Source organism: Lonchura striata, chromosome 25 (assembly GCF_046129695.1).
Source record: "Lonchura striata isolate bLonStr1 chromosome 25, bLonStr1.mat, whole genome shotgun sequence".
Classification (NCBI taxonomy): Eukaryota; Metazoa; Chordata; class Aves; order Passeriformes; family Estrildidae; genus Lonchura; species Lonchura striata.
Genome location: NC_134627.1, coordinates 1,760,938 through 1,773,268, shown reverse-complemented (window position 1 = coordinate 1,773,268; position 12,331 = coordinate 1,760,938). Strand labels below are relative to the sequence as shown.

The 12,331-nt window shown below is 58.7% G+C and overlaps 1 protein-coding gene across 4 annotated transcripts in view; it reads right to left on the bottom strand.

Moving 5' to 3' along the window:
• The window catches only part of LOC110479572 (acid-sensing ion channel 2), a 418,627-nt gene that overhangs the window by 68,965 nt on the left and 337,331 nt on the right, over nucleotides 1–12,331 (bottom strand). The window contains exon 1 of one of the 4 annotated variants that reach the window (XM_077788250.1): nucleotides 3,503–4,000. The exons of the other annotated variants lie outside the window; for them this stretch is intronic. Within the exon in view, the coding sequence (XP_077644376.1) occupies nucleotides 3,503–3,985 (483 nt within the window). The 5' untranslated portion in view covers nucleotides 3,986–4,000. Of the gene's footprint in view, nucleotides 1–3,502; nucleotides 4,001–12,331 lie in introns of those variants that run through there. 4 annotated transcript variants of the gene reach the window in all.

Below are 12,331 nucleotides of genomic sequence, written 5' to 3'. Positions count from 1 at the left end.
CAACTCCAAATCCCGGGAATGCAGAGCAGAGCAACATCCACTTAATCCTGAGCCTCAGCTCCTCCTAGACAGGCCCACTGCAGGGAAAGCAGGTCCTCATTCACTGAGCTGCCAGTCTGGCACTTGGATTTGGAATTGGGAAGTTTTGAAGGACAGGAGCTGCTGGGTGCTTCCTTCCCTTGGAACCAGCATGTGGACATTTGGGAAGGTTGGATTTGTCCAACTCCAAGCATTCATGGATGGTTTTGCCCATCCCTGGCAGTGGCCAAGGCCAGGCTGGATGGGGATTGGAGCATCCTGTCATGGTGGAAGGTGTCCCTGCCCATGGAACTGGGCTTTAAGGTCCCTCCCAACCCAAACCCTTCCAGGATTCCTGGATAACCACCCCAAGAGCCCAGCTTCAGGTCCAGCCTAAAGTAAGTAAAGCCACACATTGGCTGAGGACAGGAGACTCCATCTGATCCATGAACAAATCCTCATCCTTCTGGAAAACATGGACAGGGACAACAAACCCCTCCTGGAGCAGGCTAGGAAATAATCCAGACCTGAGCCCTCCTAAATGGAATAAATCTAACGGGACCTGCAGCCCCGAGCTCCAAAGATCCGTGCAATCCCCTATTTCCATTTATTAAGGAGTAAAAGCAACACTTCCCACACTCTTGGGATTGCTGGGCTCATTCCTCAGTGTCCTCTTCCTTTCCCATGTCACCCACAAAACCCAACACCCTCTGCCCCCACGGTGTGGAGGGGCTGGGAAGAGAGGGAATCTCCTGTGGGAGATGGGCTGGGAGGACAGGGAATGTCTTGGCTGATCTCCAGGGCAGAGCTGGACGAACTCACAGGAGAGCATCTGCCTCCCCCAGCCCCTTTGCTCTGCTTCACATCTCAGCCAGAGCCCCTTTGCTTCAAATCCCCTCTGCTTTGGGCTTTTGGGGGTTTTACCCAGGAAAGCCTCATCTCCCTTGGAGCACCCAAGCATGTCTAAAACCTTCAAAATTCTCTTTACAACCCCATTTATTCCATCTACACTTATCTTTTCACACATCCTGCCTCATACCTGTGCCCAGCTCATACCACAGGATTTTCCTGCCTCTCCTTGGCGTCCTCCCTCTAAATCCAGGGAGAGAAGCAGAAGCTCCAAGCACCCCAGAGCAGAGCCCGGGTGGGGCACCTCCATCCCACAGACACGGCCAGGAGGGCAGTGCCCTGTCCTGCGCTCTCGGGACACTCCCGACCCTCGGGAAGCTGTTCCCAGGGAACACCTCTCTGCACAGGCGTTCCCAGGTGGAGAAGCTCCCCAGCCTCCCCTCAAGGACAAGGCAGAGGGCACTGCCCGGCTCCTTCAGGCAGGAGGGACGTGCCGGGACACCGGGAGGTGGCCCCGACCCCCTCACCTGCCGCGGGCAGGGAGAGCAGATCCAGCTGGCTCCCGGCACACGGATTCCCCTCTCCCTCCACCCTGCAGCCACGCAGACCTTTGGGATGGGAAGGACGCTTCCCTACTTCTCAGCTGACAGTGCCCTCAGTGCCGTGGGCTCCCGGGGGTCACAGCCCCGATCCCTCCCTCCCAGCCTCGGGAAGCAGCTTCTGGGACCTTTCCGGGACGGCTGGAGGAGACCCCACTCCGCAGGCACCGTGGTGGCTCCGGCAGCAGCTGCAGAGCCGGGAATGCCCAATTTCCTCCCGGAGAAAGTCCTGCAGCAGTCCCAGAGCAGCCCTGGGCTGTGCAGCCGAGCAGCGCTCCAGGCTTTCTCCTGGCCGGGACATCGGGAGCCTCTGCCGGGCTCGGCGCTCCCGGAGGAACCGGTGAGAGCCGCAGCCAGCCCCGCCTGGCCCGGCAGATCCCAGCCTGGCACCCGGCATGGGGAGGCAGCTCTTCCCAGCGCCCGCTGCCTGTTCCTCTGTAATTCCCGAATTTCCTCGTGCCACGGCACCGGACTGTCCTGCTGGAAAGGGCCTGCCCCAAATCCCGTTTTATTTATGATTTCCCCCAGCTGTGCTGCTCCTGCTCCTGCTCGCAGCAGCCGCTGCTGCCTGCGCAGCCGGGGCAATCCCTCCCTCCTCCCCTCCACCGTTTAGCGGCTGCCGTGACAAGCCCGAAGGGACAATTCCGTCTGGTTTCCAGGCTGCATCCCAGGCAGAGCGGAGTTCAGCTCCTCCGGCGCACGCAGCTCCCACGCAGAGTTCGCTCTGTCCCCGCAGACCCCTGACCCCTCCGCAGGACGCTCAGTCACAGCCGCGCTGCCCGCAGGGATCGGAGGAACGTTCCAGCAGCATCAGCATCCCGCCGCTGCCGGGGATCCTTCACCCGGGTCTGGCTCCAGCTCTCAGCCAGTCTGCTCCCAACATCAGAGCGCCCAGCAGTCCCACCGGGACTTCCCAAGCGGGGATCCCACTCCTAGCGGTTTGTAAAGCCCTGCCCCGAGTTTTGGGGTTGATCCCAAACCCCGCTGGTTAATCAGGGCTCAAACACCTTTAGGATCAGCTCTGCTCAGCAAAGCTCCGCATCGCAAAGCACTCCAGGGTACAGAACCCCCGGGGCCCCAGAGGAGCAGCTCCAGAGACTCCCGGGGTTGCGCGGGGAGCCGAAGGGGACCGGACAGAGCCGGGGGCCGGACACAGCGGAGCCCGGCGGGATGGGCAGGGCCGGGCCGGACCGGCACACCTGGGGGACCTCGGCTCGGACACGGGAAAAATCTGGGTGCGACTGCGCTGGGAGCAACGCGGAACGTGGGAAGGCAGCGGCGGGGATGGTGCAACATTAATTCAATTATTTCTGATTAACACTCAAGGCAGCAGCCAGCCCCTCACGCGCCAGACGGTCATCCCCAGACCAGAGAGCATCACTTGGAGCCGGTGGAAAAAACAGCGAGAGGGAAAGCGCTCGGTGGCAGCGACCCGCAGGGAGCTCCCGAGGGGTTCCCGGGCCGGGGAGACCCTGCCCGGCCATGCGGGACCCACCGGACCCTCCGGGACCCGCCGGGCCCTCCGGAACCTGCCGGACACACCGGGACCCTTCGGACACACCGGGACCCACCGGAACCTGCCGGACACACCGGGACCCGCCGGAACCTGCCGGACACACCGGGACCCTTCGGACACACCGGGACCCGCCGGAACCTGCCGGACACACCGGGACCCGCCGGACCCTCCGGGATCGCTGCGACCCCGGAGCGTTCCGGGCACCGCGGGCAAACGCGCAGCGAGCGGCGGGGCCGGGAGCGGAGCGGGGAGCAGGACACGGACCGGAACCGACACCAACCAGGAGTCCCTTAAACCGACATCAGCAGGGGTGCCCTTGGACCGACACGAACGGGGGACGGGGTCCGGGGCCAACAGGGGATCCAGGGGACCAGGACCCTCTCGGACCGAGGGAACAGAACCGACACGACCCGGAGGTCTCTTGGACCGACTCGAACCGGGAACACGGACCAGAACCGACACGACCCAAGCGGCCCCGGAGAGGAGCCGAGGCCAGCCGGGACTGCCGGCGCGCACTCACCGCGGAGAAGTTGTGCGGGCCGCAGAGCTCGCCGCGGTACTTGCAGGACAGCAGCATGTCCTCCAGCTGGTGGCCCAGGCGGTCCATGAAGTCGGCGCTGATGCCCTCGTAGTGGCGGGGCGGCAGAAAGAGGCGGAAATCGGCCAGTTTGGCGAACCAGCGCAGCCGCGCCTCGTCGGCGCGCAGCAGCTCGGTGAGCAGCGGCCGCGCGGTGCGGTTGGGCAGCAGCAGCCCCAGCCAGTGCCCCGCGTAGTACAGGTCGCCCTTGGAGAGGCGAGGGAAGCGCAGCGGGTTGTTGTTGCACAGCGTGACGGCGGGGAAGGGCAGCTGGCGGCTCCACTCGGTGCGCACGCGGGTGTGCGAGGGGAAGGCGAGCCAGTGCAGCAGGCGGTCGGAGGACCAGGCCAGCAGCAGCCCCAGCGCCGTGCAGAAGGCGAGCACCCAGAGCGCCCGGCGCGCCGGCGCCGCCCGCGCCGAGCACATGAGGCGCAGCCCGTGCAGCCGAGTGCGCAGCGCCGGCGCCCGGCGCCCCCGCGCCATGGGCGCTCCCCTCCTCCTCCTCCTCCTCCTCCTCCTCCTCCCGCCGCCGCCGCTCGTCCTCCTGCGGGCCGGGCTCAGGGCGAGCAGCGCCGCGCCATCCCCGGGCCCCCCGCCGGCTGCGGCCCCGAGCGGCGGGGGCAGCGCCCGCGGGCGGCCCGCGGCCCCGAGCTGCGCGGCGGGCGGCAGTTCCGGCAGCGCGGCATGCCGGGCCCGGGGCCACCGGGGCCACCGGCGCCGCCCGCCCCCGTGCCTGTCGCTGCCCCTGTCCCTGCCCGGCCGCGCCGCTCACATCCCGCGGTACCGCGCCCCGCCCGACACCGACACCGACCGAGCCGCGCCGCGACCCTCCCGGGCTCCGACCCCGCGGACCCGGGACCCCGGTGGGGAGAGCGCTGCGGGACCCCCGCGCTACCCCCGGCCCGCGCCCGCCCGGCCCGCGCCGCGCCCGCCCCGCGCTGCCATCGCCGAGCGCTCCGCCGGGCGCGCCCCGGCCGCGGGCAGCGAGCGGCGGCAGCAGCAGCGGGAGGCTGAGGAGGAGGAGGAAGAGCGGGACGAAGCTTCCCGAGGCGCCGGTCCCGGCCGCTCGGCGCTCGGGAGGCGGAGGGAGCGATGCCGGGCGCCGATCGCGCTGCCGCTTTCCCGGAGTAGCCCCCCGCTCCTCCTCCTCCTCCTTCTCCTCCTCCTCCTCCTCCTCCTCCGCCCCCCGTTATCCCCCGGCTGCCGCCGGCCCCGGCCCCCCCGCTGCCTCCTCCCTCCTCCGGCAGGAGTTTGTTTTTCTGCTATTCAGCAGCCCCGGGGGAGAACATCATATCAAGAAAAGCCGGGGGTAACGGAGGGGAGGCTTGCAGCGGGCTCCGTGCGGCCGCTGCTTTCTGGGGAGGGGGGGATGCTCTTGGAGGGGGCTCCGGGCCCTCTGCTCTCCGCGGCGAAGCTGCTCCCCGCGCCTCGGCTCCATGGAATGAATGGGAACGGGAGAAACGCGTTCCGGGAAGCATCGCCCCCGCCCCTCGCTGCCCCTCGCCCCGAGCCTGCGGAGCCCTCTGGGGTCAGGGGCTCCTCCTGCCCTGATCGGACACCGAAAAAGCCCCTTTCCCTTAACAGCCTGTGCGACGGGAATAACTCGGGATGTGGATTGGCATCTCCTCGAGATTGCTGAGCTCGGATCTCTGCAAGCGGCTGCCGTTACCTTCATTTTGCTTTCAAACAGAACCGAGAAACATTCCTCTAATTGTGTCCAATTAAGCTGTAAGTGCCGGTAACTGCTCCGAATCCCCTCTGATATATTTTTTTTTTTCCTCGGAATTAATTTTCCCTATGCATTTGGAGCCGTATATTTTTACCCAATAGATGGAGTCGTTACAGCCTGGTTCTCGCCAGCCTCTCCCGGCGAGTTGCTTTTTTTATTGTGGCAAAGCTGCGAACGTGCAGCAGCCCCGGCTTGGGGGGCGGCCGGCCCAAAATGCCGCTCCCTGTCCGGAGAGCCGGGGGAAAACGGGAGCGGGAGGCTGAGCTTGTGCCCCGCGGGGCTGGGGCGGTGGCAGCAGCGCAAACATTGCGTGAGCTCAGCTAGATGCCCTCAGATACCTCGGGTGGTTTTTCCCGAGCTCGTATCCGTGAAAAAATTTTCCCATTTTTTTGTAGCACTGCTCGTAAGCAGCAAATCCTTCCCAAGAGCCCAGCACCGGCCGTGACCTTTCGGAACCGAGTGGGAAGAGGCCGGCAGTTCCCGATCCATTCCAGCGGCATCTGGCAGCTCCAGGGAGCCGCTGCTGCCGCTTCCCCAGCGGATCCCGGCTCGGTTTTCCCTGCCGCCTGTTGAAAGCAGTGGGAGTTTTCCCCCTTGGCTCCCTCTCAGGATAATCAGCATCCCAAGTGCTTCCCCACCAGGTGGGCCGGGGCTGTTTTATCCACGATTTATTGCCACAAACCCAAGGAAATAAAAGGTGCCCGACTATAAACACCCTCCCGGGCTGCCTCCCTCTCCGCGCTCATCCCAGCCCTGTGGCACAGCCGGGCCAGGCCGCGTTCTGTGTGGGGAAAGCCCAGCCCAGCCCTGCACTGACCTCGCTTTCAGCTTTTTCTTCTCCAAAAGGTTTTCACTCTTTTTTTTTTTTTTTTTTTTTTTTTGGGGAGGGGGCAGGTGCAGCCTGGCAAAACGGGTTTGTGAAGGAAAGAACAGCAGGTTTGCATGGGAAGTGGCTTTTTCCTTAAATCCACTCCAAATGATCCACTCGTATCTGATTTATTACAGGGAAGCAATTTTTTTTTTAATTAGCTGGCAACGACTGATGGCAAAGGGCAGTGGGATGGAGCAACTGGAGCTGGAATCCAAAAGGTTCCCCATGAAAAGCAAAGTCAAAGCCAAACCAAGCCTGATGATGAAATTCCAAGCTATCACCTGGTGGGACATTGCCCTAGCCTTTGGAAATTCTCTCCGTGTTTTCAGTGATTTGGGAAAGCAGCTCATTCCCTGCATCCGAGCCCTGGGTAATTCCTCAGGCAGCCACAGCAGCTTAAAAGCTGATTGGACCTAATTAAGTCAAATAAGAAATAATAGAGCTGATCCAGAAATATTGCTAATTAACCAACAACTCACTTGAAAATTACCCTTTGAGCTGGGTGAGTTTTCTCCTTTTGGAGGAGAATGGATTTGGGATTCTGTAGTTTGGGATATTTGACAAATTCAGTGAATTATTGTGGGAGACTTACACCATTCCCTCCCCAAAACATCCCCTGTGTGCCCCTGAAAGGGGACAGGAAGACAACTATTTGGAAGTTGTTCCAAACAAAACCTTTGGCTTCTTTTGAAATTTCATTTTCACTTCAGACATCGACCTAGGTGAAGACCTAGGTGAAGGATTAAAGAAAAGCTTGAAATCCCCTGGAAAGGAAATCGTAAAACTTCGTTCTGTTGGGTTGTATCAGTATGAGTATTGGTATTAGTATTAGTGTTAATATTAGTATCAGGATTGGTATTTATCCTGGAAGGGAGCAAAGGGAGGGAGGATCCCACTCCAAACTCCCCTCTCCAGACTCACAGGGTGACAGGAGGCCCCTGGCCTGGCCACGCTCCCCAGCTGTGTCCACTGGAGCATCCCAGGGATTGATGGGATTTATTCCCTTGCTCTCCTGAGCGGTTCCTGCTGGGTGAGTGGGCAGCAGATTTATCCCTGCTGGATAGGTTGGAGGAGCTCTGGGACATCCTCTGCTCTGCTGAGCTTTTAGGGATCAGAAGCAGGGGAGTAATTACAGGGCTGGGGTCAAATGGGGCAGGATGGGACTTGGATTTTGGGAAACAACTCCTCCCTGAGAGGGTGGGGAGGTCCTGGAATAGAATTCCTGCTGAGGCTGTGGCTGCCCCTGGAGCTCTGGCAGTGTCCCAGGCCAGGCTGGACAGGACTTGGAGCAGCCTGGGACAGTGGGAAGTGTCCCAGGGTTTGGAACTGGATGGGCTTTAAGGTCCCTCCCAACCCCAACCATTCCAGGATTCCCTGATCAACCTTCCTAAGCTGGGTTTTGTGCTCCCGGAGCCCCTGGAATGCAAAGGTGGGGATTTTTAGCTCTCAGGAGAACAAGGGGCAGACACTGAAAGGCCCCTTGTCCCCAGGCAGGGAGCTCAGGTCCTCTTGGGCTGGGAATGGGATCCCTTTTCCAGAAACATCTCCAGGGGCAGGAGCAGAGCCTGGCACCACTGGGCACAGCTGGGCACAGCTGGATGTGCCCATCCCACAGAGCTCTGCCTGGGCTGGGCCGGGCTTTGGGACCCAAGGAGTCCCTGGGGACGGGTGGGACCCCACAGCCCCTCCCAGGATGTGACCCTGCAGCCCAGGGTGTCGGGGCAAGATGAGCCTTAAATGTGTTCTGCAAGCCCCAAACCTCCCAGAAAAATTCCCTGCTCTGGCCAAGCCCTGCAGAAACAATTCCTGCTGGAGCCAGCGTGGAACCAGAAAGGCACAGAGCACTTGGAAATTGGGGTTTCCATGGAAGCCACCACTCGGCCCTGATTCCAGCCCTGCTGCCTCAGATCCCAGAGAACGTCACAACCCCACCCAGAGCGACCCGGGGCAGCAGAGCTGTGGGAGCCCCCACAAACATCCAAAGGGGGCTGTTGTTGTTTCCCTTGGGTTTGTTCCATTTTTCATGCAAATAAATTAAATAAATGCTTGGGCTTCCAGCTGGGAAATTCTCCCAAGGAACTGAGGGAATTTTGAGGTCTGCAGAGGTTTGGGGCTGTTTGTTTTGAATTCAGGGAGGTGAAATCTTCCATCCATACCAAAATATTGGGAGCACATAAATAATGCCAGGATTTCTGCATCTGCTGCTTCACCCCAGCAGCACCAGAGGAGTAAAAACGTTTGGATCTCACAACCCTGCTCCGAAACAAAACAAAACAAAACGAAAAAAAGAGAGACTTTGGATGTCTCATTTCCAGGGCCTTGTGTGTGTTTAAAGGAGAAAACCTGGGAGAGATCAAACAAATGCCCAAGTGAGCCGAGATGTGGCTGCTCCTTTGGGAATTACACTGGGAATCCCAGGTGGGGAAGGGAGATGAAGTGGGATTTTCCAGGCTTGCACAGAAGGATCAGTTGGGAAGATTTCAGGAGCCAGATCTTGGCTGGGCTGTGGACCCTGCCCCTGGGGGGTCCCCATCCCTGCACATCCCAAAGGTTTAATCCTCCTTCCTTCCAGCTTTTGGAGAAAACGTGGCTGATCCAGGGCTTAATTTGGGAATCAGCTGTGGGAAGGAGGTCCTGTCCTGTGCCACACGTGACGGGGCTGTCACATGGCCTTTAATTAGCGGGGTCTGCTTTAATTGGCATTTTCTGGCAGAGCCATTATTCCTGGCCTTCCTTAAAGGAATAAAAGGCTAATCCACAAATAAATGTGTTTATAGAGATAGATATTTAAATATCCCCTTCTTTTCCTTCTGCAGGTAGGGAAGAGGAAGGATTTGGATCTATTTTAAGCTTGCAGCTGGCATCCTCCCAATTATCTCCCCCTTTCCCCCCCCATTTTCCATTTCACTGCCAAAGAAGTGAGGGGAAGAAATGAAACAAATGAAAACACCTCTGGATTTGGGAAGGATGGATTGAACAGGAATTCTTTGGAGCAAATTAAACAGTGAAGTTCTTAGGCCTCTTCCTTTCAAATTCCTTCTTTGCCATCAGGAATGGGGCACCCTGGACCTGCCAACTCCCTGGAACTGGGCCCAGCCCAGCTCTGCCCCCATGCTCTCTGTGGATTTTGGTGGCCCCAGGGCTGGCCAGGAACCTCTCCCCATCCCTGGGGCCCCAAAACTCTGTCCAGAGGTTAAAACGAGTCATGGAATGGTTTGGGTTGGTTTAGGATCTTAAATCCCCTCCAGTGCCATGGCAGGGACACCTCCCACTGTCCCAGGCTGCTCCAGCCCTGTCCAGCCTGGCTCTGGGCACTGCCAGGGCTCCAGGGGCACCACAGCTGCTCTGGGAATTCCATCCCAGCCCCTGCCCACCCTGCCAGGGAGGAATTCCTTCCCAATCTCCCATCCAGCCCTGCCATTCCCTGTGTCCTGTCCCTCCATCCCATGGGACACTGAAGGGACACAGCCAGGTGAGGTGCTTGGTGCCCCATCCCTGAGCTTTTGGGACACCTCTCCCCTTCCCTGGCCCTGCTGGAATGATCCTGGATCCAGGCAGCCTGAGGGGAAAAGGGAAAAGAACAGCTTTGAAAGGAGCCCTGAAATCCCAGGGAAGGGGGATCCATCCAGAGGCTGGGAAATTAATCCATCTTCAGGTGCACAAAGCAGATTTGAGTACTGAATATTGAATATTGAATTTTGAATATTATGTTTTCTGCCTCTTAGACACACAGATTTTTTTTCCTTGAGCCTCTTAACTTCAGAGCCTGGGGGTTTTCTGTTCCTGTTTATTTTCCTTTTCGTTTTTCCCCAATTCCTGAAGGGCTGGGATTTGCTGGCAGCTCCTAGCTGGGGGAGCTCCTGTTTTGGCTGCTGAGGGGCTGCAGGGAGGGGCAATGCTCTCCTGCTTCCCTTGGGAGTTCAGCCACACCCCAAGGCTTTTCCTGCTTCAAAGCTTTTCCTGCTCCATGGCTGGCACCACTGGAGATGTTCTGCTTTAATTCAAAAGGAGTCTTGGGAAGGAAGAACTTCCTGAGCTCATTTTACTGTTCAGAGCTGGCTTGTTCAAGGCTTTGGTCCTGAGGTGTGGGTGGGAGCTGATCCATATGGGATTGGGCATCCCCTACACCTTTATATGGATTGGGCATCATCTTCATTTAGGATTAGGCATCACCTACACTTTTATTTGGGATTAGACATCACCTACAGTTTCCTTTGGGATTTAGGCACCTCCTGCACCTTCATTTAAGATTAGGCAGGACCTATGTTTTATTTAGGCTTGGACATCACCTCTGGATCTGGCAGGGAGATGTGACAGTGGGAAATGTGGGAGGGAATTCCCAGCCTCCCTCTCGTGGGGGGATGATTTGGATACCCCATGGGAATAAGGCTGGAGGCCCCTCTGCAGCTCCCCTGACCCCAAGCTCACATTCCCAAGAGGAGCAGCACCTGGAGCAGAGGAGGCTGGAGCTTCCCAGGGACAGGGCCAGCACAGCAGCCCGTGGGTCACCCTGGGACACCTGGGAGGGCCGTGCTGAATGTTCCATGTCCCACCCTGTGCCTGGAGAAACAATTCCCTGCTGATTCCCCCCTTCCTGAACCCTTTTCCCACCCATGAAATTCACTGGACCAGGCAAATCCAGAGGAAAACTGCTCCGTGTTTGGATGCTGGAGAGGATGGAAAATCCTCTCGTTCAGGGAGTTTGGCTTTCAAACCAAGTTCAGGGAGCAATTCCTTAAGTTAAGGTTTGTTCCTTGTCATTCCAAGGAATTTGAAGGCTCCCTTGGCAGCAAGGTGGGAAAAAGGGGAAAAGGCCTTTCTCCTCAAACCTGGAGGTGTTTCAAATCCAAGAGGCTGCCACATCCCTGGTCTTATGGCAGCAGGAGGGAAGTGGGAAAATGAGGTTTCAAATCCTGAAGGATAAAAGGGAAGGGTCACCTCCACATCAGCCTCTGATGCCACAGCACCAGAACCATGTTGGGAAGTTCCTTTGTTCCCTGAATCTGCTGGAAAACAAATATGGAACTCCTGGGCCAGTCTGGAGCCCAAACCTTGGAAGTTTGGGCTGGAATTTTTGGAATTGAACAGCCCTGGAGTGGTCCCTGGGTCAGCCCCAGAGCTGCCACTGAAACCTCCCCATTCCCAAACCCTTGGATTTGTGGCACAGGAGTTGCAGGGAAATTTGCTGCTGCAAAAATTCCCATTTAGGGGTTGGAGGAATTGGCCCCGTGTGGGGAATGATGGAATCCTGGAATGGTTTGAGTTGGGAGGGACCTTAGAGCCCATCCTGTTCCCAGCCTGGGGACACCTCCCGCTGTCCCAGCCTGGGCTGGGACATGGCCTGGGCTGGAGCAGCAGGGCTGGAGCAGCAGGGCTGGAGCAGCAGGGATGGAGCAGCAGGGATGGAGATGGTTCCAGAGGTGACACTTGGAGCTGGGGGCTTTGGGGACATGAGGGGTCCCTGTGCCACGTTCTTGTCCCAGCTCATCCCTGCTCGGCTCTGGAGCTCCAGCCCAGCACTGGGGTCACCTTGGAGGAAATCAATTAATGCAATTACTGTGAAAATCCCCGGAGCACCTGGGGGATGAGGCTGGAGGCACAAACAGTCCTGACGTGACCCTGCTCCCTGTGAACTCGCAGACTTGGCAGAAATGGGGGGGAATTCAGTGCTCCTCCCAAGGGAAGCAGCCCCTTTCTGCTCACGGCAAAACCTCCCCCTCTCCATCAAAAAAAAAGCTTCAATTCCTGTCAAAAATCCCTTCAAAGGATCAAATCTGACAGCCCCAAAGCTGCTCCAGTTCCTTGCAGATTCTGTGGGAATGCTGCCAGCGATTCCAGCAGGGCTCATGCAGGCAATTCCCAGGGTGGGAATCCCAGGTGGCTGCACACTCTCCACACACCAGCGGCAGCTGTGAGAGAATTTGGGAATTTTTACCTCCTTCCTGTGGATTTCCAGGGTTGGAGGCCACGGGGTGGGTGCTGAAGGTCTGTCCTGCTGATACCCCGTTACCTCAGGCACAGGGGGATCCACAGGGACCCGGGGCAGCGGGACAGGCTGGAAGCAGAGGCAGGTAAGTGCCACCTGTGGAGCTGCCAAACTGAAAGGATCCAAAGAATTTTCCTTTGGCAGCCTAATGGTGACAGCAGTTGTGTGGGAAGATTAATGGAGAAA